Source organism: Paralichthys olivaceus, chromosome 2 (genome assembly GCF_024713975.1).
Source record: "Paralichthys olivaceus isolate ysfri-2021 chromosome 2, ASM2471397v2, whole genome shotgun sequence".
Classification (NCBI taxonomy): domain Eukaryota; kingdom Metazoa; phylum Chordata; class Actinopteri; order Pleuronectiformes; family Paralichthyidae; genus Paralichthys; species Paralichthys olivaceus.
This window is the reverse complement of record NC_091094.1, coordinates 18,266,579-18,291,241: the sequence shown is the minus strand read 5'-3', so window position 1 is coordinate 18,291,241 and position 24,663 is coordinate 18,266,579. Positions and strand designations below refer to the sequence as shown.

At 42.3% G+C, this 24,663-nt stretch overlaps 4 protein-coding genes across 9 annotated transcripts in view; 2 read left to right on the top strand and 2 right to left on the bottom strand.

Annotated features, from left to right (window-relative positions):
• Nucleotides 1-111: 111 nt before the first annotated feature.
• On the bottom strand, nt 112-3,835 carry LOC109628903 (uncharacterized). Its single transcript, XM_020086353.2, has 4 exons — nt 3,529-3,835; nt 2,652-3,079; nt 2,076-2,122; nt 112-1,986 (listed from the first exon to the last, which is right to left on the bottom strand). The coding sequence occupies exons 1-4, from the start codon at nt 3,704-3,706 to the stop codon at nt 996-998; spliced, it is 1,644 nt and encodes a 547-aa protein (XP_019941912.2). The 5' UTR covers nt 3,707-3,835; the 3' UTR covers nt 112-995.
• A 3,326-nt stretch (nt 3,836-7,161) lies between these two features.
• Nucleotides 7,162-12,273, top strand: phf13 (PHD finger protein 13). Its single transcript, XM_020087087.2, has 5 exons — nt 7,162-7,608; nt 8,439-8,540; nt 9,171-9,350; nt 9,449-9,860; nt 9,952-12,273. Exons 1-5 carry the CDS (start codon nt 7,564-7,566, stop codon nt 10,182-10,184), a joined length of 972 nt encoding a protein of 323 aa, XP_019942646.1. The 5' UTR covers nt 7,162-7,563; the 3' UTR covers nt 10,185-12,273.
• Nucleotides 12,274-12,359: 86 nt separating this feature from the next.
• LOC109628874 (dnaJ homolog subfamily C member 11-like) lies at nt 12,360-20,806 on the bottom strand. 2 transcript variants are annotated; one of them, XR_011238607.1, is made up of 17 exons: nt 20,663-20,806; nt 19,770-19,899; nt 19,527-19,600; nt 19,323-19,424; nt 18,951-19,079; nt 18,728-18,850; nt 18,494-18,567; nt 18,186-18,375; nt 17,993-18,078; nt 16,926-17,042; nt 16,668-16,823; nt 16,254-16,323; nt 16,014-16,071; nt 14,970-15,112; nt 14,753-14,882; nt 14,249-14,636; nt 12,360-12,535 (listed from the first exon to the last, which is right to left on the bottom strand). XR_011238607.1 is itself a non-coding variant. In XM_020086309.2 (16 exons), exons 1-16 carry the CDS (start codon nt 20,735-20,737, stop codon nt 14,611-14,613), a joined length of 1,683 nt encoding a protein of 560 aa, XP_019941868.1. In that variant the 5' UTR covers nt 20,738-20,806; the 3' UTR covers nt 12,360-14,610. The 2 variants fall into 2 exon arrangements, 1 of the variants encoding a protein (XP_019941868.1); XM_020086309.2 differs by having other exon boundaries at nt 12,360-14,636.
• Nucleotides 20,807-23,070: 2,264 nt separating this feature from the next.
• LOC109629403 (calmodulin-binding transcription activator 1-like) overlaps nt 23,071-24,663 on the top strand; it is a 54,855-nt gene continuing 53,262 nt past the window's right edge. For 2 of the 5 annotated variants that reach the window (XM_069510078.1, XM_069510067.1), the window contains exon 1: nt 23,072-23,401. In XM_069510078.1, coding sequence (XP_069366179.1) covers nt 23,377-23,401 — 25 coding nt within the window. In that variant the 5' untranslated portion in view covers nt 23,072-23,376. Of the gene's footprint in view, nt 23,402-24,663 lie in introns of all 5 variants that reach the window. The other 3 variants (XM_069510052.1, XM_020087134.2, XM_069510055.1) reach the window with 2 other exon arrangements.

Sequence of the window (24,663 nt, the reverse complement as noted above, 5' to 3'; positions counted from 1 at the left end):
CCTGACCCTTGTTTTTTTTGTTAACTTCAGCTTCATGTTGTCGTTGCTGAAGTCCCAGAGCTCAGTGCTGTATGAGTCACATGTGACACGAACAGAAATGATCAAAACAACTTATATTAGAACAAATATATTTATTTATTTGGGCTACAGACAAGATATATATTTGCCAAAAAGTTACAGAAATAGGAAGTTGGTCATCCCATATAAACAAGGATGGTGCTGCACAAAAAGTCATGTTAACACTGATCACAAAAATACAGCATTTAAAAAAATGGCACTTGGTAGAGCACATACTGTACCTCCCCTGAGGTCCAACAGTCCCATTGTTACCCATATGTCTGATCAAGATCCACAATCTTCTAGGAAATTAGTGGGATAAAAAAACACCCACAAAAAAAAGAACACGTCCTATCTAACAATGTTAAAGTGAAAAGACATTCCCTGGATCTCTCCCAATTCGTCTTCACATCAAAAAGTAACATGTTCTTCCCTTATCCATAACACATACTTCTACATGTGAATAACACACAGACAATAACACAAAGTTACCAAAAACATATTCAAAAGAACAAATCAGAAAGATCAGTATGCAGTAGAGTTCATTCCAGTCCCCTTTAATTCAAATAAGATGCAAACAATTAAACACACTCATAGATATCAGTCCCCTAAATGTGCCTAATTGTTTTCATCAAGATAGATTAATTATTCTGTGACAAAATGTTGAAAAAGCTCCATCAACTAACTAATTAAAATACCTGGATCCAACCCTTTATCTGGATAAGTGCAAAATTTAAGGAGTTCTCTCTTGACCCATGCCCTATCCTTATAGCACGTTTTGTGAAAATCTGTTCAGCAGTTTTATCTATCCTGTGGACAAACCAACATTGGTGGAGGTAACAACACCAGTAGAACATGTGGTCAGAAAATGTACAACATTCAAGTTGTTGACAATCTGTTAAAACTCAATATCAAGCACCTGAGAGGAACATGTGTGTTCAGCAGTTTGATGATGCCACAGACACTCTATCACTGGTGTATAACAGACTTCGCATGTAGTAATGGAAAAAGAAATTGTGCAACTTCTTCGTCATGATATTGATGGTAACTCTGTGCCGATAGATGCGTTGAACCAGTATATCATTTCTGGAGAAAACAAACAAATCACACCACCACACACCCGTCACCATCATCTCCCCTTGGATGTTCCAGAAGTACGGGTGGCTTGTATTCAGTGTCAACACTCCGTCCCGGCAGACCAGAAACTTAGACATACCGAAGCTTTGCAAGCCAATATATTTGATGTGCACCAGCCCGAAACTGTGACTCTCGTTGGGGTCGTACACCAGCCCATCAGGCAGCGCGCCCAACCACGGAGCATTCGGGTGAACGACCAAACCGCACGGGTACCAGTTCACACGCAGATGCCGACAGTATTCGCGAAGTGCTTGGGACTTCATGTCCTTATCAATCCGTGCAGGCTTGCGCCCATTCCGCATCTTCGATATCAGCAGCTCCGCCTGCTCCCTTCCTGGTTCAAGTCTGCAGATATCCCTAAAACAGCTGGTCAGGCGCAGTTTGCACCGCTCCTCTGCAGACTCCTTACTATCACGCGTGGCGCACTCCAGAAAATGTGCTGCCTCCCTGGTGAGCTGCATGTCTTTAATATGTTCCTGCTCCTGGGCAGTGAGGGTGGGAAGATCCAATACTGTATCCAGTCTGTAATGGGGCAGGGGAAGAGACGGCCGATGGGGGGCGTTGTTATGAGTCATGAAATCCTGACTTGATGGTACAGGGCATTGGTAGGAAAGGGGGCAACCTTTCGGGACATTACCAAAAGCACAGTCCACCAATTCCTTGTCTGCCGTGAGGCCCATCGTGGTTACCAAAGGCTTCTTGTCATTTGGAAAATCCTTAAAGGCTTCAGTGATTCTTGCCAAAAAAGCCTTAGAGACAGATGATGCGATTAATGGTTTGTGGGGCTTCATCCTAAATGAAACAGATAAATATTAATACCTATGTTAGCTAACAAGTAACAGTGCATCAAGAAATTTAAGCCAGGGTTCCACCATTCTTACCTTGGTAATTCTAGCATGGTTTTCTGAAAGGATTCCTCTGGCTTCATCTATTTTCACATTTTTAGAAAAGAAAACACTCATCATTTATGCTCTGAAAAACTAGCATGTGAACAAAACAGTCTATTCCAGTCCTTTATTCAATTGAGATGTTTTCCATTGCTTTTATTAAAAGATTTTCCTGAATATTTCCAGGGGCTCTGTCATAGAAACTACTGTATATGCATCTTTTTGTCAAGGTCAAGTTATTTAGTTTGACTTTGGTATTTAGTTTTGGCGAAAAACCTTTAAAATGAAATAAAAGTAGGGCTAAGTGAGCCAGACGAAGCACATTTGGATTTCTTGGCTGGAGACTAGATTGTGTAAATTTCAGAAATAACCTTACAACAATGTCTGGAAAAACTTAAAGGAAACAGCAAACAACGCTTCACATTTTCCACATTACTAGAAAACATGTATTAAATAAAGTGATTAAGGAATAATTAAGCACATGAGGTGAACTCTGTGTTTTGCCACTCAAATAAATAGCGTTCACAAAAACAAAAGAAGGTTTTTTCAACAATATTTTGTAAAGCTTACCTTGGATGATGTGACATTATATCTTTGAGTTTCCTGACTTTCATTGTCACTTTCTTCACTACTGAGCATTGGTGATAAATCTGAGTCCCAAGAGGAGGCTTGCTCATCGTTAAGACTCATGCCGTCAACTGAGACGGTCTCCGAAGGGCCAGGGGTGTACTTCTCCACTTGAATGCTGAATGTGTCAGTGACGTATGACGTGTTTCCATCTTCTGCTAGTTCTTCTTTTTGCACATATTCTGAGGCAACTGCTCGGTCATCTCCTTCTGGCTCTTGTTTTGGTTCTGATCCTAAACCTACCACCCACTCAATCGGCTCTTCTTTGGGTTTTTTGGCCGGCGTTTCAGATATTTCCTGGTCCGCCTCACTGCTCCGCTCGGGTGGCTGCTCTCTGACATCTGTGGTTGCTCTGGTGCATTCACCAACATCTATTGTAGGAGGGGGGAGACAAACACAAATATATGTTGACTATAATCTTGCTTCTCTTAGTAAGTCTGGAGTCTGAGTTGCTTTTAAAATTATGTTGTAAAAGCATCTCAATCTGTGTCAGATGAATGTGTGTGGATCATTTTTCGTTGTATAAAGAACTATGTTATTGTGTGAAAGGTGCTTTACAAATTTAAACTAATTGCTGGATTGATTGATTATTAATCATTGATTATAACTAATTCTTCTCTACTAAATAAAGAAAGTTGACTTCAGAGAAAACAGGAAGTGACATCTAATGTTTGTCCCACATTGTTTATGTTCCACTACACACTTCAGCGAGCTCATTGTGTGTCACTGCAGAAACACATAAACTTAGCAGCGTTCTGCTAATGCTACTTAGCTACAACCAGAGGGACAGACCATAGACTGTATGTAAAGAGGGACAGACCTATCCTCTGCAGATGAATCTCGGGGCTGAGTACGACGCGCAGTATGTTCTTGAGACGTTTGTTTTCTTCGTGATAAGCCACCATCATGGACTCCACTTCTTCGAACACCTCTGCAGCCGCGGAGGTGAACCTCTCCGTGAGAAAGCTCCGGAAACCGAGGAGTCTGCTGTCCGACATGTTCAACACGACATGTGTGGAAGTTATAGTTTGAGACGGAGGTTGAGCTGTCAGACCCGCGAACACCCTGAATCAAACACTCCGAACTCCAGAACACGACAACACACGTTTCCGGTGAAACGCTCTTCTTCTTTGGTGTTACTACGGTCCTGTCTGATGGATAGAACGGGCTGTTCTCTCCCTCTCTCTCTTGCTCTCTGAGCTACTTCAGAGTTATTCCTTGTCTTCGGTGAGTCCTCCTCAAACACTTCTACTCAATACTGTCACTTTTTATTGTTTGTGTGCAGAGCTTTTTAAAAACAGTACATGGTGCAGAGTGAAGAAAACTCTGTGTTCATCCTACCTGGTTTCTTTGCAGTCAAGATTTCGTAATCAATGTTTTTCATAACATGAACCTGATTTTGGAATTGCTTTTCACATAAAGGGTTTACATTTGAAATATTCCACTCATTTATCACACATTGCGTGTTTACAGACAATTTACAGACCTGAGTAAGCTATGACAAATTCAAAGTCTGCCCTTCAGCTCACTGTGTATGCAAATCAAATGTCAGCTAATGATCAGGTGGATTTAGATGCCCAAACTTTGACTCTTTTTCACACAATTTCATCAGTGCCCAGTTTCTGTCAGAGATCAGACACAGCTATTATATCTAGATTAAAAATATAGCTTTTATTCATCATATTCAACTTGGGTGTTTGATGTGTGATAGCCGAGGTACCCTTGAGCAAGGCACTGAACCCCCCAATTGCTCCCCGGGCGCCTTCATGGTTGTTCCGTGTGTGGTCACTGTGTGGATTGTGTTCTGTGTGTTCCGTGTGTGCTCTGTTCCCACGGATGGGTTAAATACAGAGGTTAAATTTCCCCATGTTTGCATGTTGCATGCTGTGTGTGGGACCATAAAGAGGAATCTAAATCTTAATCTCAGGGTATTTGTTTGTTTTCCACCCTTTTGTTATTGGTTTCAGTGCTGTGGTTCTCAAAATTCTAAAAAATAAATTTAAAAAACCAAAATGCATTTAATATTTTAAATGAATAAAAAAAATGTTTCAATTTGCATTACTTTCACGGCATGTTCCTCCAGCACTGAGAACTTAGTTTTCCTTGATACTTGGAAATCATTTCTGGTGTCAAGAAGTTGTCTCATATTTATTTTCCAGACAAATTCTCTCCAAAATAAGGAATTGGTGGTTTTATGAATTTCATTCTTCAACTGTCATTGGTATTCCCAACTCTTTCTCCCATTTTGTCCTCATAATACCAACATTTGTTTCATCCTTCCCTTGTAATGTTCTGTAGACACTGCCTATTCTATTTTTCAGTTTTCCATGATAATTTTTCATAACATATTTCAATAAGGGGGAATATCCTCCATGTCCTTTATCTGTTTATTTCTTAAATAACTTCTTATTTGCAGTAATCTAAGAAATATTTGGTATATAATACTTATGAGATATTTTCAAAACACTTGCCGGAACCTAACCATTTCCGTACATTTCCAGTTACAGTTGAATTTTCTCTTAAATCCTTTTAATCCATTTGTTTTCCTATTATCATGGCTTCTGTTTTATGAATATTTAATTTATAACCTGAGAATGAGCTATATATACTTATTTCTTCCATTAACAATAGCGATGGCTTGACATTTGTGAGAAACACCATCACATCATCTGTGTAAAGGGCCAGTTTATGTTCTTCTTTTCCAATTTTTAATCATCTTATAATTTAGTTTTGTCTGATGTGTTCAGCTAAAGGTTCCATGCATAATTGTGGGGAGAGAGGATCTCCTTAGCTTGTACCTCTCTTTAGTGCAAATGTTTAAGATACTGTCCCATTGACCCTAACCTGTGCATTTGCTTGATATGTACAGTCAACCAAACCAAACATTTTACATTTAAAACTAACTAGCTGGTGTTTAGTAGACTTTTAGTTTAGATAAAACTAAAAGTCTACTGTGAAAATGAGGGCTCATTCAAATGTCTCCTCTCTCTGATACAGGCAAAAAACCTAAAAAATGTAAACAACTGCCTCCGACAAAAGATGAGGACTGAGTGGGTGTGATGACATTGACCACAGAACATATTGAAGTTGTTTTTTTACTTTTTATTATTTTTTTGTTTTTTTTGTTTTATTTTCACATCTTATCAGATGTTAAAAAATAAAGAGCATTATGTGTGGTACGGATAAAATAAAAAGGTCATTAGGTGTGTAATTATTCCTTCAGTAAACCTTTTTAAAAATAATGACTTCTGTACATTGTCAGCAAAATATGACATATTTTGCCTGTTATTCATATATTTATTCAATTTTATAATTTGAGTGACCCTATTTGATTAGACTGTGTTGATTGTGTTAAAAATAAATATATAAGTGAAATATATCCTACTGTGTTTTTTCTTAATTTTATGAATATATTTTTTTTGGCTTGAGCACCTGCTCCCAAAAATGTCTGTGCACGTGCCTGTAGCTCAGTATGAAGCATTGCAGCAACAAGACAAACAATGTGCTTTGACTGAGAGGACAAATTGCCAAACAGGAAGTGATTCTGCGTCTGTTGATGCCATGACTGAGATCACTATCCATGCCTGAATCTCTGTGTCAGTGCGATATAGTGAAATAAAAAAAGATTCAGATTATCAAAATATCTTGCTGTGATTTTGACCTGTGATTTGACTCACCTGTTAACCACTGCTGGAGTGTATCAGAGGACTTAGAAGACTGCTAGAGGACACACTGGATGTTGGATGAAGTAGAGACGCGTCGTCCATCTTTATATACAGTCTGTGGTTTAAACCTATTTTTCAAATGAGCCAAAATATTTTAACATGCATATGAGAGGTGTTTTAAAGAGCTCAAAATGTCTACTTGGGTTTATCCTTGAGATTCTCTTGTGAAGAATGTGCTTGTTGTTAAAAAGAATAAACCAAGATTTCTAGAGCAATGACACCAAACCAAATTGATGTAGTGGCCAAGGTATGTAGAGAGAAAAAGGCTACAGGGTCATCTGTGAAGTACTTTATTGTAACAAATGATGGTTGCATTAGTGTTAGGGTTGTCTGCCAGTTTACAGAGCAATGAGAGAAATGCATCCAAACTAATCAGGAGGAATTATGTCATGTGGCCAGAAAATGACCTTAAACACACTGCTGACACAACTAAGGCTTCATCTCGGGGGAAAGACTTGTAATAATTAACAGGCTCACAGAGTGTTTGTGTTTTGGGTATTTACAACAAATATCTTACAGTTAGAAATGTTTTTAAAGAAGAAGAAGAAAGTACTGTGTCCAGTAGTTCATTTCTTTCACAGCAGTCTTGAAACATGTCTAGAGGGAGGTATTATTTATTTATTCATTCATTCATTCAGATTATATACAGTCCATGTTCAGAACCTGACACAAGCTCCACACCAAAGGGGGGCAGTAATGCACCTGTTTCGTTCACTCGCTTCCATATACACAGAGGAGAAGAAGAAGAGAGGAGTGACAGCTGAAGTGAACCGCTCCCCCAGCAGCAGCGACGATCGCCGTCAGTTCACTGGGTGAAACTGAGACGTTACCGGGCAGGAGGTTGATGGACGCGTAGTAGAATCGTCCACGGTTCACGGGAGACACGTTTTTCTATAACTTTGATCCGACTGGCTGACTCTGGATCAGTTGTTGCTGGTCCAAGCCATGTAATCTCGGTGGCAAACTGAGTGAACGCTGTTGCTTCGAGTTTAGCATAGGTACCGTTAACGTTAGCCTTAGCGGTAGGTGTTAGCTCGGTGTGCTCGGTGTTTATGGTGGCATCGAGCAGCCCGCCGCTGTAGACTGTCACGTTATCGACCAAACGCCAGGTGGTCGGGTGTTCGGGAAAGATGGGCGACATCGACCCATCGACATCTCACGCATTTCAGTCGGAGGTAAGTGTTTTATGTAACTGTTTCATGCTGAGTTGTTTGCAGTCACGGCTAACGACGTTAGCAGACGTCAACCCCCCAGCACCGTGAGGTCTGTCATCACACGGTGTGGTAGCTGCTGCTTAGCGTTAGCCTACTGTGCTCATGTTTACATAATATAATATAGCTACTGCTGCATACGTTATTAACGTAAAGCACTCACGGCTAACTTGCATGTCTAAAGCCTCACATTCTGTATGTGAATGTGTCGTTAACGATTCTTTGGACGGTACTTTGTGAGTAACTTAGATGCCTCGTATGAAACTAGCGTTAGCTTGAGGCTTGATCGATAAGAAAACACTTCTTCATCACTGCGGAGCGTGCTAACATTAGCGTTGGCTAACGACGCTACATGGGTTTACTGTCGACTAACAGTTGAGCAACACTGATGCTTATCAGACTCTGTGGTTGTCTTCAATGTGAAGTCGTGTATACCGTCATGGTTTTATTCGTCAGTTAAACTCCACCGACTCTAGCCAGCAGCTAGCCCCTTAGCATTAGTTTCTTATCTGCTGTGTTTGCTATCCGATCGAGCTAACGTTAGCTGTCGTTTTAAATGTGCTAATCGGTGGGGGTTGGTAAAGGAGGTTCCCAGGCAAGTCCAGAAAGAAATGTCCCTGTAGGTAATCAAACTTTATCCCGTGTTAATCAGCCGGTTGTGGTTTTGTTTCGTCCCGAATCAGCACTCAGTGTCAGTCAACAGTGACTGTGGCGATCAGCTCTTAATGTTGACGCCATGTCGAGATGTGTTGGTATGATACAGCTTGTGTCTCAACGACCTGATTGTGTTTCAGGGTTTCAGTCCGCCATTCAGGAGGAGGAGGACAGTGGAGGATTTTAACAAGTTTTGCACTTTTGTCTTGGCCTATGCCGGTTACATCCCATACCCCCAAGAGGTGAGTAAATGAAGCCGATCGTTCCTTTACATGCATCGTCACACAACCACCTGTTTTGTTGTTGCGAAGCTAGCACACTTGTTCACCTAAGGAATGTTTCTTAGAGTTACATAATGGTTCCTAATGTTAACAAGCTTAAGTCACTTAAACAGTTAAAATAACATAGTAAAGTAGAAAGAAAACAAAATCGAATGAAAAGACATACGGAGTGGATGACTGCATTTTAAAAGTCTTACACTATGTTCAATCAAGAGGTTTGTGGTGAATTAATGAAGACAATATATTATCAAAGATTTAATGGATTTTGTGCCTCTTGAGATAGTATATGGATCATTTAAAATAATCTTACATTTTAAGAAGTAGATATGTATAGACTCCATGGTTTCAGTCAAAACAGCAATTTACATAAGAATTACATGTCTCCAAATCTGTATAGTCTGAAGCTGCAATGGCAACATAAGCAGGATATAATGCTACAATATAATGCTAATGCTTAGTTCAGTGGCAAAGTACTGATTGATAATCCTCTATTTGTTGAATGTTTGTAAAAAATTGTCATTTTAACATTAGCTATTTCTCCTGATGTGATTTTTAACTCTCTGACTGCCACTTGTCCATTTATTGCTACAGGACTCTCCACTGCGTAGTAGTTCCAGCCCCCCCAACAGTACAGGCAGCACAGCTGACAGTGATGGCTGGACCTCAGGACCCCCGTCCTCATGCCCACAGCGCCCTACAAAGGTCCCGCAGGACAGGAGCAGGAAACGTCCACAGTCAGGATCCACACTGTCCAGTCACATCAAGAGAGATGTTAGTTGAATTGATGTCCCATCACACCTTAAAAACAATTTTACTTGTTCACTTTCACCCCTTTTGATATACATGACGCTTTTTTTCGTCTTCCACAGCAAACAATCACCACCCTCCACCCAGATGACCGCAGGAAAGCTGACAAGCTGAAGAAGAAGAGGAGAAAGGAGCATCAGGCAGACAAGGTCGATGAGACTCAGGAGGCGATCTTGCCAGTACCAGACATGCAGTTCCCTGTGTCCTTTGGTGGCCGAATGATCAAAGAAGAGCCTGAAGATGATATCAGCATTCCACTTCACTCCCAGCATCTGCCTAGCCCGTCCCCCTGCAAAGAGGAGCCCAAAGAGGAGCACAGTAACTGGGGTGGTCGAGACATCGAAGAAGGAGTGGTAAAGGTACAGAAGGTGGAGGGCTTTTCAGGAAGCAGAACGGTGTTCCGACAGGGGAAACAGGTGGTCTTCAGAGACGAAGATGGATCGGGAGAGGATGAGGACATCATGGTAGACTCAGGTGAGACCTTGTTTCGTTGTGTATATTGAATTGGTATAAGTTGGACAATGTGGACAAACTTGACTCAGTGGATTCTCTCTTGTCTCTTCAGATGACGACTCGTGGGACCTGGTCACATGTTTCTGCATGAAGCCTTTTGCGGGTCGGGCCATGATCGAGTGTAACAAGTGCAACACCTGGATCCACCTTTCTTGCGCCAAGATCCGTAAGAGCCATGTGCCAGAGACATACGTCTGCCATAGCTGCCGAGAGACACATGGAGTCCCAGATGCCCGCCGCTCCCATCGCTCACGCGTAGGCCCGCGCAAACACCTGCTAGATTGACCCCAATCTGAATCCTAAACTCTTACCACTTCCTCTCCTGCTACTCTCCACCTGTTGGACTGACCCCTCCTCAGTATCAGGTCTTCGACCACTCAGTCTCTGTCCCTCATGGTCAGCCATGAACCCACATTTTCTATATACACTTTTGGTGGACCTATCCCAAGCCCTTATTCCATTTGAAAACAGTTGGAGTGCTAATTTGGATTTACCAAGGTTTGTTTCTGCTTTCCTACAGAGTCTGCGTAAGGCAATCACTGAATAGAAGTCTGTCTGTAGATGATATTAGCATAGCAGCAAACCGCTACTGTTGGGACTTGATGTCTTGTGAACACTGGAAACATTTGAACTGCCATATTGAGAGAAAACCCTCACAACTGCCACCCACTATGGTGCATGCTGGGATCTGTGGGAAAGACTTTTTGCACTTTTTCTCACTTTTTTTTCTTAGTTCTAAATCCATCTTACTTTTCTGTCACATGGACAGGTATGTCTTTCTGATGAAACTGGATTTTATTTCTCTAAGATGCCTCTAAAAATGTTACATAATTAACCGTTTATAAAAAGAAAATAAGTTAAGCCTTGTTTTAATTGCTTCAGATGGTGCTATAGTATTAAGCTGAGGTATAAACCAATAGAACAAAGATGTAGGATAAGACTAGAGTCTGCATCTGCTTCATCCGTCTGTTGTTCTGTTTTGTTATTTATGACACTGTGAAAAAATATCACAGAGGCTTTAAGCCCGTACAACTGAACTAAACGCTTGTTCCTTTTACTTCACAAGTTGTCTTCCAGCCTCTGAATCAAGATGTTGCTTGACTACAAGTGGAGCTTTCTCACGCTGTTCAAATGGTGTTCTTATGTCACCAGAAGTTCTTTCATATAAAAATAATTTGTTATCCTACAGTTAAAGACCCAGATACTCAGTTCTCAGTAAAGTTGTCCTCTGTTCAATGTGGTCAACATGATTTTGCTGTATTTCAAGACAGGGTTAGAGAGTTGCGTTGTTCACAAACAGTTATTTAACGTTTCCTCAGTTTTCAAAATGTGTCATGCTCAACACAGAGACGAATATATTTATAGAAGGGAACCGCTGTGGCCGTCCTATTAGAGTATCAACACAAAAAACGTATCATAACTGGAATAGTGGGGTTAGAGAGATTCTTTTAAGTGTCCAGTTGACATTATGCATGTGAGTGTGTTTGTTTGAATGGTTAACACTGCGAGGGTGTTGCATGTGCTGCTATGACTTGTCTCAACTAAGCCACATGGTTTAAGGTCTTTTGTAAGAGGGAGAATTGGATATCAGCATAGTACCGTTGGCAGGGTCAGTGTGTTGTTTGTCTCTGAAGGGTCAGATCAGAAGAACAGATCTCAGTCTCTTACCACCTCTTGCGAGGATTTTCACAGCAGTCATCAGTTACTTCCATATGCAGCAAGTTTAATGGAAAAAGTTTTTTAGTTTTTTAGGACACCTTTTCCCCTTAAGACTTGTTGTAATCTGGAGGAAAGATTTTAAGCTTTGTTATTCATGTGCCATCTGCTGTTGGGCCTGTCTGTGTAGGCTACATGTTGTTACTGATTACACAAAAGCCATACTGTAGAGTAACAGATTTTAGACTCACAACCTTGGATATTAGTCCAGGATGGGTTTTACAATGCAGAATCGATGACTTGACCAGGGAACGACTAACACACACGATGAATTTTTGGTATGTAAGAACAAGACTTTTCATCTGTCTTCTAGTATTTACATATGTTGGTTAACTGGATCCTACCCAGCAATCACCCAGGTCCTGATGTGTTTTTATTTTGTAAAGGCGTTTCAAGACCTGAAATCATTTGCTGTTTCTCAGGACGTTCATGTCTTGAGGAGAACCTGAAGATGCCTTCAGGCACAAGTTCCTAACATTTGTCTGCGTCTTGAAGACTTCAGATTAATAATGTCAACAATGCTCATTGTGATACAGCTCGTTTATTCTGATCCTGGGTTGTCCTATTCCCCTATTGAGAAAGCGTTGTCTGTACTGTGGTGCAAACTGTTTCTGTGAAACTATTGTAAACTATTGTAAATAAAGAGTTACCATTTTAACCTTTTGTCTTTCTGACTTCTATGTCAGTGCATATTTGAATCCATCTTTCTTCTACGGTGCTCTTAAAATCAAACACCACACATGGTTTTTCCCTTCACATTTACTGTTGTCTTTACAGGACAAAGAATACAGGCTTCTCAACCATTCAGTACATTTACATAACGTGGGTCAGTTCGGATGATGGGTTGGGAAGCAACAGCAGGGTGCAGTCTTTCTGCTGGCCTCATGGTGGCACTAGAGCAGAGCCGACCTGTAAAAATGCTTGACAGACAACTCATAATTAAAAAGGAGACAAAACTGGAATCAGGTTCAGTGCAAAATGGCTGCTGTAACTGCGACTTAAAGTTAACACAACTATCTCACTGTGGAGACAGAAGATCCATGAATTTGCCACTAATGGCAAAATCAGAATCTATCAGGAGACTACGCCATGTGAAGACAAATGGACCAATCACTGCTGCATGAGAGATCAATGAAGAGCTATTTCCCAAGTAGACACAGTTTTGCTTTAAATACTGTACATTTTGTGCAAAATATTGTGTTCAGTAAAATACTTGTATCATTTCTATCATACAGTCGAGTGCACAAGGATCATGACTCATTACAGCGTTCCCAGATAAAATGAGGAATGACTAACTCTCACTCTTCCCTTTGCAGTTACAGTGCAAATCCACCTCCAGTGGACACACATTGGGACATCTCCGCCACACAACTACATCTCAAAAGAAAGTGCATCATGGGATACAAGATTTCATGTCAGCTTCACCTCACTGATCAAAAATGGCTACCAAAGGTGAGTAACAGTATAGATTATCACTTAATGACAGGCATAAACATGACGTCTGAAAACTGTACTTTATGTATCTATACAAAAAAGAAGTGGCACTGCATTTCAGAAATTCAACTCAGAATAGAGAAAACAAAGAGTAGTAGAAGATATGGCACAGAAATGATGCACATTCCTGTTTTTTTAACACCAAATTCACATATACTGGGTAAAATGATTTGTGTGGCTCAGGTCAGGTCCAGTCACAAGTTATTGTCACAGTGAGCTCTTCAGCAGCAGAGACAGTGTTGATCTATGCCCTCTAGTGGTCGCATCCCAACCAGAAAAAAGATCCTTCATTTATATCTCCATTTGAAACACATTTTAAATCCATATTTACTGTTATCACTGGCTGTCTGCCAGATACACACCAGTGATGCATGAACTATAGCATTCAAAAAAATTATAGTAAGGACAAAAAAAAAAAAAGGGTTTTGGCTGAAACTGCACAGAGTCAATCAATAAACACACACAAATCAAACCCATGAGGATTTTGTGTCTTTAAAATTCAGTCTAGTCTGAGATGTGAGAAATATCCCCCAGCATGAGCCCATGGAGCTCCATGTTGGTTTTAATTTAATTAGTTATTTGATGCTATAAAATCAGGGTGAAATGTCATATGACAGTGCTCATCATCGGTGTGCACAGACTCTGGTTTTAAATGTGCAAGATGGTAGTATTCAGGTATTTTAGCTCCATTTCTGGATAGTGGAAGGAAGTGGAGATGCATCGTCCACCTTTGTATGGTCTATAGGTCGGAACATCACCAACACTTTCCCTCCCAGTATTTCCAAACCCACACATATACAAGTTTCGAGCACCAGTTTGTGTCCTGTTTCCGAATCAGCAGCAGACATGTCAATGAAAGGCAAAATAAATTAGCAAGAGACATTTTCAACAAGTTAACAGTTACATGGTCGACCCCGGGCCCACAGACATGAATACATGGTCCTGCATAGTGTTACTCTAAACATTTGCATGACTGGTATGTTATAACATTATTAGGCTTCAACTACCAGGGTGTTAAAACATACAGGACAAAGACAACAATGATAAGGGTTAAAATTACAGCACAGCTTATTTGTCTATACCTGTCTTGACAAATGTCAAGAAACATTTTTAAATGCATCTTTGTACATTTAGCTCACCATGGAAGGGAACAGCCACCACGTCCGCAGTGACCACAGGTCCCTCTGTGTACATGTAAAACTATGTTCAGAGCCAATCTCAGATCTCCAGCAGCAGGCAGATAAGTGAGCAACTCTGACAGGTGTGGTCGACCAGAGACCCGAGGGGTGAGACCTCGTAGAAACTGTGTTGACTCCTGGTCCACAGGAAGGAGGGGGTGGAGGAAGTCGATAAACAGATTCACTAATACTATGATAGAAGAGGACTGAAGGAGAGAAACCAAGTTATTTTTCATGTGTTCTCTCCGTTCATGGGTTCGTCTGTTCACAAAAGGTCTGTTTTATCTGCGTTCGCCCTCTGGTGCCTCAACAGCAGTGAGCTCCTACGACTCGGCTTCAATTCTGTGAGCTGAAAAGGCAAAACAACAATACAGCAATAATGCATACAAGCGTTAGCCATGTTGTAATTAGCACGCAGCGACAGAATAACATTGGGTGGTAAAGGTAAAGGGGCTGCATACTAACATTGCTTGGGTATCCGTAGAGGCTCAGTGTCTGCAGAGATGACTTGGTGCATAACACCTCTGAACTGGTACAGCAATTTAAGACTCTTGTCCTCTCCTACACAAGGGTCATAGAAGCCCGGCAACCCAACCTGCACACAGATAAACCACTCGTATGCATACAGGTAGATTTACTCATGCACAGTTGCATACACTGACGTGAATATACACACACTCACCTTAGAAGCCTCTGTGAGGATGAGTTTGGAGTCTTTGACCAGACACTGCAGGGGCAAAGTGACGTCGATCACCTTTGCTTTCTCCTGTTTCTGGCTGGTGTCTGACACAAACTTTCCATACCAGGCATTCAGGATGATCAAGCCTAGACGGTGATATACGATATGTGTAATATTTGTAAATGATGAGCTGTGCAAACACATGCAACAACAATGTTGTGACTGACACAGTGGAGTACATACCTCCGCCAAGACCCAACAATCCCCCTTCGAACACACTTATAGATAACAGCACCCTAAATGCGCATAGTTTCTTTCATCAAGATCCAGGAATTACTCCTTGAGAAATCAGTGAAAATGTTAAATACAATGACCTATCTTGCTATGTTAAAAAGAAACGCAGCACCAAATTTAAAGGGTTCTTTCCTGACCCATACCACATCCTTCCACCAAGTTTCATGGGAATCCCTCCTGTAGTTTTTGCGTAATCAAACATACAAACCAACCAACAAGCAAACAGACAGGGGTTAAAACAACCTTGGCGGAGGTTACAACAGTCGTATGTACTACGTTTGCTTGATATAAATAATATGGAGCAATTTGAATTATTGTCTAGAAGGTACCTGAACACATCCCATAGAGCAGCTCTCCAAATAATGATACACTCTCTATATTAATATAACATGAAATCCATTAGCCCGCTGACGTCACAGTTTTGATTTATTTGAGAGTGCACTCTAGTGTACAAGCATAACAAGGTAACACTTCAGAGTGGAGATGGGCTACATCATCACCGTCTGACTGCGTAGCAGAAGATGATGGAAGTCAGACTTAGCTAAACAGAAACCTGGAGCTGGTATATTATGCTGTTGACAGCAACCATGAGAAATGTGTATGCATTCCACATTTGGATTTTTACCAAGTTCTGTCTGACTGCAAATTAAAAAGATTCTCAGTTTCTCACCCTGGTGTAATGTCTGGGAGTAAATATGTGTGTGTGTGTGTGTGCGTGCGTGCGTGCGTGTCTGTGTGAGTGCCTTCCCTCACCCATCTTGGATTCTTCTGCTTCTATGACTCTCCTCACAGACTCCTGCATCAGCAGAACCTGCAGAGGAGCCGAGGGAGTCGGAGGAGGAGGAGTGTGAAATAGGAATAGGATAAGGGAGGAGAGAGAGATTTTCAGACAAGATGAGGAGAGCTGAGCCCAGAAACAGTGATCCCCTACACACACAGACACACACACAATGAATACGTGTTTGATTGCATGTTGAGTGTGTGAGTGCTCACAGCCGACTCTGCCTCCTGCTTCTTCTTGGCGATGTCTGTGGCGGAGCTTTTCCTCTGCAGCTCCAGCTCTCTGTGAAGCACACAGACAGACAAAGCAGACATCAACAATCACCCGCTAGGATTCATCAGAGACATGAGTAAAACACTCTCTAGTACTAACGACACCCACGGCTGAAAATATGCACGTCTGCCCAAATCAGGGGGGATAGAGTTGTCTTTAGCTTAAGAACAAAGTTTCAAGATTTAACTCCTTATTATACTTACACAAATTACATTAAAAGATAGGTTAGAATAAACTTGATAATTAGTAGGGAAATGTATTAAATTCCCTCTGAATCATGAACATTTTTTATTAAGGTAAAATTGATTATCTACTCTGACAAAGAGGGATGCTGACTGAGGAGCTGTACTGACTGTTCTTTCTGTGCATGTGTATACGGGATGATAACCAGTCTGTGGATGGCCAAGTAAACCAGAAGGGGTCCCACGGTGGCGTAGAAGACGGCACTGGGCAGCAGCTGATCCGTCAGGTGGACTGGAAACAGGTAGGTTTGACTGGCACGCGCCAACCTGCATGCAAACACCAGCACAAACATGCATGTGAGTTAGATAATCACGCATCAGGACAGAGACCCACAGTGGAGTGAGGTAATGTTTTGGGTTGGCCAGTACTTGATCTTGAGCGTGACTCCCTGCGGGACGCCGACGCTGACAGTGGCTGACAGGACACTGTGTCTGCTGATCTTCCTCTCTGCTCCATATTCCACCACGGTGCCAAACCAGCCTGTCCTGGAGAGAGAGGGAGCCAGGAGTGAACAGAGACATGGGGCTGAGCTATTGAAGGCAATCACACGGGCAGAATGAGACAGTGTAAACAGCCTATAGAACTGGATTCAAACGCTCAGGGATCAAATATAGCTTTTGTGTCTAATGGCAGTTTTAACAACGTGTATGTTTTCTTTCATTATTTGTAAATTGACTTGATTGTTTTATTATTTTTTGAGTGAGGCTCCTTTTTTATATTTTTCTCCTATGTGGTGTAGTTGCAGTAGCACAGTGGTTAGCACTGTCCCATCACAGCAGGAAGGTTCCCTGGTTTGAATCCCAGCTTCTTGTGTGGAGTTTGCATGTTCCCCTCATGTCTGTGTGGGTTTTTTCCAGCTTCCTCCCACAGACCAAACACATGCAGATTGTTGGCCCCCATGACGCTCAAAGGATAGGCTGTATAGATAATGGATGGATGGTGTAGTTGCTTACTGCTGCTCTTTTAATGCTGCCTATGTCCTGTCATTGTCTTTTATTTCCCTGTCTATGCACTAAGCACTCAAGTCAATTAAGTTGTGACTTCGAAGTCATGTTATTAAATGGTTTATAAAGGATATTTGACGTACAAGGATATAAAAGCTAAGTTCTCTTGTTTTCTTTAGGAATTATTACCAAACCTTTTTTTAAATTTTAACAGGATATAAAAACATTTCTTAAAAAAAAAAAAAAATACAACAAATTGAAACCAGGTAGAAAAGCAAAGAGGTGCACATCTGACCACACCCAGCAGTGAAAGCTGCACCTCTTCCAGACGTCAGCAAAAAAACGGCTGGTGTTCAGTTTTCCTTTCAAACTGCCCTGATATGAAAATCGTATCAGCTAATAAACAGTATATATAATTTTGTGCATTGTCATATATTTGCTCATAATCCCGATTTCTTTTAAAGAGAGAACAATTCTTATGTCAGACATACTTGACAGAGCCTTTGACTTTGGTCTGGTCTTCATCCTGGAACTTGTACTGGTAGCTCATCATCAGGTAGGAGTGTGGCACACCCAGCTATAAGAGGATGGGGTCGGGAGACATTAACAGAAATGTTAACGTACTGCAATGTAATAATCCTAATGACAAACAGTGGCAGTATTGGTGAATGTATTTGTGTGTACCTGCAGAGCTAAAGTGAAGTGGCTGCTCTTTGTGTCTCGGACCAGACTGGTGGTCATGGCGCTATTTGGCCCCCAGCGCCACTGGAGGTAACCCATGGTGTTCTGGTCCAGGTGGCGTGCTGTCATCAGAGAGCAGCTTGGTCGCAGACCTCGAGGAGAGAACTGCAGACCACACTGGGCTGTCAAGAAACTGGACAGAGAAAAGACAAAGAGATTTATAAGAGACTAAATTAAAGAGAAGGAGAATCTTGTTCTTCTGTTTGTACAGTAAGTGCTATTGTTCCACATGTCAAACAGCTGGACCTTACCACCGTGAAGTGACATTGCGAAACACCTTTAACCCAATGAGAGGCCCAAGGATGTCTCCAGCACCGAACTCCACCTGCAGAGACATATGTACAAATAGAGGGGAGGGACTGTACACACATCACCAACCAAAGCTGTTTTGTCCCATCTTGAAATTCATCCTTTAAAAGGCCTCTTCAGGTAGGAGGATATATTTGTGCTTTATATAATGCATGCATGTGTGCATTTGTGTGTACCTCTCCCCAGCCCTTGGCTGAAGTAACCCTTCGCACAGTCATGTTGATGTTGCCCCCTCCATTCCCATTGTGTGTAGAGAGTGAACCAGACAGCACTGCTGTGTCAGAGTTGGTCAGAGGAGCCTGAAGAAAGAAGTGTTGTCTGATAAACTCTAGTGATCCTGAACCAGGTAAGTGGTCGTGCAGGAGGTAAATGTTGTGTGTTGTGTGTTTTTAGTTATACCTCAATGGACTGAGAAATGTGCATCTTGTTAATTTCAATATGAGGAAAGCCTCCTCCTGGCAACTCTTCAAAGTCCTCATCGTAGCGGTCAAACAGATCTGTTGCATCCACACCAACGCTGATGGTGCCCTGAAAAAAGAAGGCGTGAAGGTGAGGGATTGAAAGAATGAATTACGAACGAAGGAAGAATATTGGGTGTATGATGAAGCAAATGTGGAAAAGATCCAAAAACAAAATTAAGTTGTGACGATAGCACAGTGATGCAGTGGTTAGTACTGTTGCCTCACAGCAAGAATCCCAGTTCCCATACAAGTAGAGGCCCACACAAGAAGTGAAAGTAGTAACTGTGGCAAAGGAATGTGATGTTAAAACCTTGGGGTTAGTTCTTTGCTGCAGTCTCCGCTCCTCTCTTTCTCTCTGCAGCCTCTCATACTCCTCTCGTATTTCTGCTGGAGTTCTCTTCCTCTCCACCACCTACACAGCATCATCATCATAAGATATAAGAAATAAATTTACACTCAATGTGTAATATTTTGGCGAAACCAATCAAATGTGAGATAAAAAGACGACACACACCTCCCATCCTTCCACCTCCAACCCCTTACTCCCAAAGATGTCATAGATGGCTCTGGAGTGAGCGTCACTCAGCACTGAGAGGAAAGAGAGAGGTCACCATTTAGTTTATGCAGATGTATTTGCTGTGTTTTGTCTGGCGTTAAATCTGTTTTCATTTCTGAGGGAACACTTTGTTTTCAGCTCAGCTTTTTTTCCCCCAAGTTGAATGGCAATAAAGATTGAAATGGTTCAAATCCCATTTACCTTCATACGCCTGGTGCACCTGGTTGAAAAGCTGCTCAGCTTGTCTCTTCAGCTCTGGGTCTCGATGTTTGTCAGGGTGGTAGAGCATACACAGCCTCCGATACGACGCCTTCAGCTCCTCCAACGTAGCCTGTAATTAGAGAGAGGACAGGTTTCACTCCTTGAGGACTGCAGCTAGCAATTACTGTCATTACCGATTAATGCACCGTGTGCTTTGGTGAATAACTGACTAATTCCCTGGTTTGTAAAAGGTTGTTAAATTGCTTGGTTTTGTCTAAACACCAGTCCAGACCAATTAAATCATATACCTAATGCAGGATGTCTTCACGAGGCTTGAAAGGCTGCAACCTAGATTTCTGCAACATATTTCATTCATTCACGTATTTATACACTTTTTGACTGTCAAAATTGTTGCAGACTGATTTGCATTCAGTTGACTAATCCTTTCAGCAATCAGTCCAGAGTGCTGGTGGGACACTGCTACATTAAACCAACCAATTTAGGAGAAGCTGAGAAACAGCCACCAGTGAATGTTTTCCTGTCAGGCTGCCTCAGTCCCATGTTACCTAACGTTATCCAGATGGATAAGTGTAGGTCCTGCTCGGGCCTCTTATCAACCTCCCATCGAGCCCTGGGGAGGTGCACACATGGTATCCGTGTAAACATTATACAGTGCATTGCTTGCATCGTGTAAAGTGCATGTTTTAACACCCTGATGGTCCATTGCTCTGCAGCACCAGCCGCTCCACGGATCATGGTGCTGATGGAGGAGACCGCTATTCAACGCAGCGGTGATGCACCGACTCTCTCACAGGAAGTGTAACCGACAGTCATGGCTCCGAGAAATCAGCATCATCGTCGCGGATCGTGGTATAACAAAGACAGAAACGCACCTCTTTCCTGACGTTGAGCAGAGAGTAGTAATCCTGGTTGTTTAACTCCAAATCATCGTCTAAGGACGCCGCCATGTTCGCATTCGGTCCGGTCCCGCCCACCGCTCCAGTGTTCTGAAAGCTTATTGGTCAGCCCCGAGGGAAGCGGAAGTTGTCCGTCCGCCCTCTGCTGGTTTTGTTTGAGCGGAAAAAAAAGAGACAGGAAAAGGACAAATTTAGACGAGAGGAGAGAGCGCAGGGATGAGTATCTACTTTTTTACAAAGTACTGTGTTTGTCAGTGTGTAGAAAACACTCCGCTACCATCTTTATTCTTCCCTTTATTCCTCAGATGAAACAGTTCGGAGGCTAACTCGTCGTCTTTGCTAACAAGGCTCATTAACACGAGTGTCCCATCAGCTACACTGGACCCTGGGGGGCAATAAATGACTCTTAATTACAGTAACTTCAAATATTAGCAATATTACACTAACAACTCATGTCAGAGTGACAGTTTTATCTGTTTTCACAGCTGTGTTTGAAGCTACATGCAAACTAGTCACCAAAGTGCACTTATTATTAATAATTGCAAATTGTCACCCCCCTACCCTCATAAATTGATTGATATATATATATGTAGGACAGCTCAGTGGTTTAATCACTACAGATTAATGAGATCCATTATGGCTGTTTCTGGTTTGGGGAGTTTCACAGTTTACCAATTTGATGGTCCAGTCTTGTTTCCCGTGTTCTCTGTTCTGTGCCCTGCTGCCAGTCACACTTTCTTTTTTAATTCGCATCACAGTTGCTGCAATGGTGGAAGCAGCTTATGTAAAAGTAGCAACACTGCAGTATGAAAATACTCAACTAGCATTGTATTTTATTATTTTAGCACTTATGTGAAAACACCACTACATTTTTTTTTATGTATTCGAAGTTTGTTGTGCTATACATCATTTGTAGGCCAAAGATTAGTTCGGTTCTTTCTGCACATGCAGCATTGTTTCTTCTGGGTCTATGCAATTTGGACAAAACACTTTAAAATAATATCATCAAGATTTAAAAAAAAAAAATCATATCACTAGATATTTATTATTATCGTGATACATGTCACATTATTATTGCTGTTACCCTTATTTTTGCACCTGGGTGGAGGTTGTTTTTTTAAATCCTTCTTTATGAGCAGAGAATGATAAACACTTTACTGATCTGGAATCATAATGTGTTATACCTCATTTTTCTTGCTCAAAGCATAAGCATTACATCTATATATATATATAGATATATATATACACACACACACACACACACATATATATATATACTGTATATTAGACTTTTGGTATATTGCCATTAATGAAAAATATATTGATCTAAATATTGATACTGTTTTTTCGCCCAGCCTTAGTTTCTTCCATCACTAAACAGTTTTAATTAAACCAAATCTAATTTTGGCTCCATATCTTATATATATATATATTTATATATATTTATCATTCTCATCCATCCTGCCTGAACCCAGTCGATGCCAAGAACCCTGTGTGTCTCTTTACACACAGACAATACTTAGCTGAGGACGGACTATTCAAAACATATCCTTTTTTTCGTGAAGCGTGTCTAGTGGCTTCTTGTCTCTGTCAAACACAAGGCTTTGGTGCAAAGGCGATATTCTCGCCCGAGGCACAGAGTGACAGTGAGGGCTTGAAGTAGGAACATAATGGTCCCGGTTAAGCCCCTACTCTCTTTGGAAGGGTTAGCGTAGTGTAAAACAGCAGAATTAGAAATAGACTATCATCAGTGAGGATATAACTTAACGATGAGCAACGTTATTCCTGTCGGAGCCAAAATAGACAGGCAACAACAAGGACGCTGGGGGGAGGTGGGGGGGTTCTCCTCTGACCCGTCCTCGCCTCAGTTCAGTAACACAGCTCAAAAGAAGCATGTATGTGAGTGTGCACCATCGCAGCCTGTGTAGGCGCGTGTGGAGCTGTCCTTTCAGCACCAGCGCGAGCTTCAGCACCACGGCGGGTGACAGCGGCAGCAGCAGCAGCAGCCCACGCGCATCTAAAAAGTCTCTCACGCACTTCTTCTTTTCATTAAATTCAAGGGGGAGGGTTCATCTTTTATGGCGAGACGCGACCTTACATCGCAGCTTCTCAACAGTCCACCGGGTCTGCGTGTGACGAGAGGAGCGCGCACGCGACCCTCTGTGCGCGCGTGTGTGCACGTACGTGTCTGTGTGTGTGTGAAGATGATGAGCATGATGATGATGATGATGATGATGATGATGCGCGAGGCTGTCAAGGTGTCCTCGAATACAGACGTCGTTCAGTGACGTGTGAGGAGAGAGGGAGAGAGTGAGGGGAGGGGGGAGGGGGGTGCGCGTGAACGTCCGAGGAGGTGGGGTGGGCGGGGTCAGCGGGAGCAAACGGAGGGATGGAGAATTCCGCGAGTCACCATCACGGATCCCCGCTGTCAATCATCACCGCCCGGACCAATCGGCGGGCTCAACCCGGCAGGCTCGTCCCCACCCAGCCCCCCCTTCTTCATCTCGGCCCCGCCCCCCTCCTTGAGCTGTCCTCTCTGTGCACGCGCGTGGCTACCCCCCCACCTCTCTCACACACACACGCACTCACCTCCCCTCCACCACCACCACCACCACCACCACTAGGTCGAGTCGAGGAGGAGGAGGAGGAGGAAGAGGAGGAGGAGGGATGAGGCGCGCGGTGGAGGGGAAATGGCTGCCGAAAACAAGCCGGAAGGTAAGAGAGAAATAACGGTGTTTTTTTCTAATTTCATGGCGGCAGGGACCTGATGTTCGAGGCGGTGGAGGGATGGAGGCACGGCGGAGGAGATGGATGACGGCGGTGCTCTTCCCCCTTCTCTCCCTCCTCCTGCCGTCCCGAAAACACGGACGCTGGTGCTGAACCAGCGACTGTGTGGAGCACGGTTAACCGACAGCAGATAAATAACGGAAGGAGAGTTGTCCCGTCGGTGGTGCTCTGACTGAGCCGGGATAGGGACAGTTTTTTTATACAGTCCGGTGTTTGCCAGCGTCTCGGCTCAGAGCAGCTGGCTCGAGAGTGTTTTTTAATCATTAAACGGTATGTGGATGAGAGAGAGAGCTTCAATGCTGAAGGAATTCAGATGCTCTCCGTGCGTGTGTGCGCGTGTATGTGCGTGCGCGTGTTTATCTGTCTCTCTATTCCTCTTAAAGCATAAAATTAGACCAGTGGATCGTAGATCTCCTTCTCTGACAGCCCCACAGCCTCCCAGTCCAGCTGTGTGTTTATTCATTAACCATATGTTGGTGTGTGTGTGTGTGTGTGTTTATGTCTGTATGTGATGATTTGGTGTTGAGCCTGTGTATGTGGTAGAGGCAGTGAAGGTGAGAATCTCTCTGCATGTACCTTGGGGATTGTATGTGTGTCAGTTTTAGGTCATATTATGTATGAATATAGTTTACATTTTTTTGCTCCCTCAACTAAACTCTTGGGGTCATTATTGTTACCCCCCCCCCACACACACACACAGACACATACACACACATTTCATTCAGATTCTTATTCATCCATTCATGAATTATTTAAGGTATGGCCAGAATCACCATGGCGATATTATCTCAAGCTCAACTCATGGGTTAATTGGAGCTTTATCACTTCCTCAATGTGTTCAACATTTGTTTATAAACACCCCCCACCCCCATTGTTTTTGGTCTGCTCTAAGACTCAATTTCATTTTCTTGCCTCTTTTCAGTACTGCTGATGTCACAGAAGGTTAAATTCACCAAAGCAATTTAACACAACAGAGAAATGCGCTGTCATGGATGAGACACGTAAAATTGTACTATGACATTCAGCACTGAAAATGTGTTTCAGACATCAGTTTAATAATAAGCCTTTTCTTTATTATTATTTTTATCTCCTCCTCAAAGTGATGCCAAAAACGACCCTCTAGTGGAGGGTGCCTCAACTGCCATGTTGGCATTTGACCCTCTCTCCACTAGGGAGCAATGTTGAGCAAG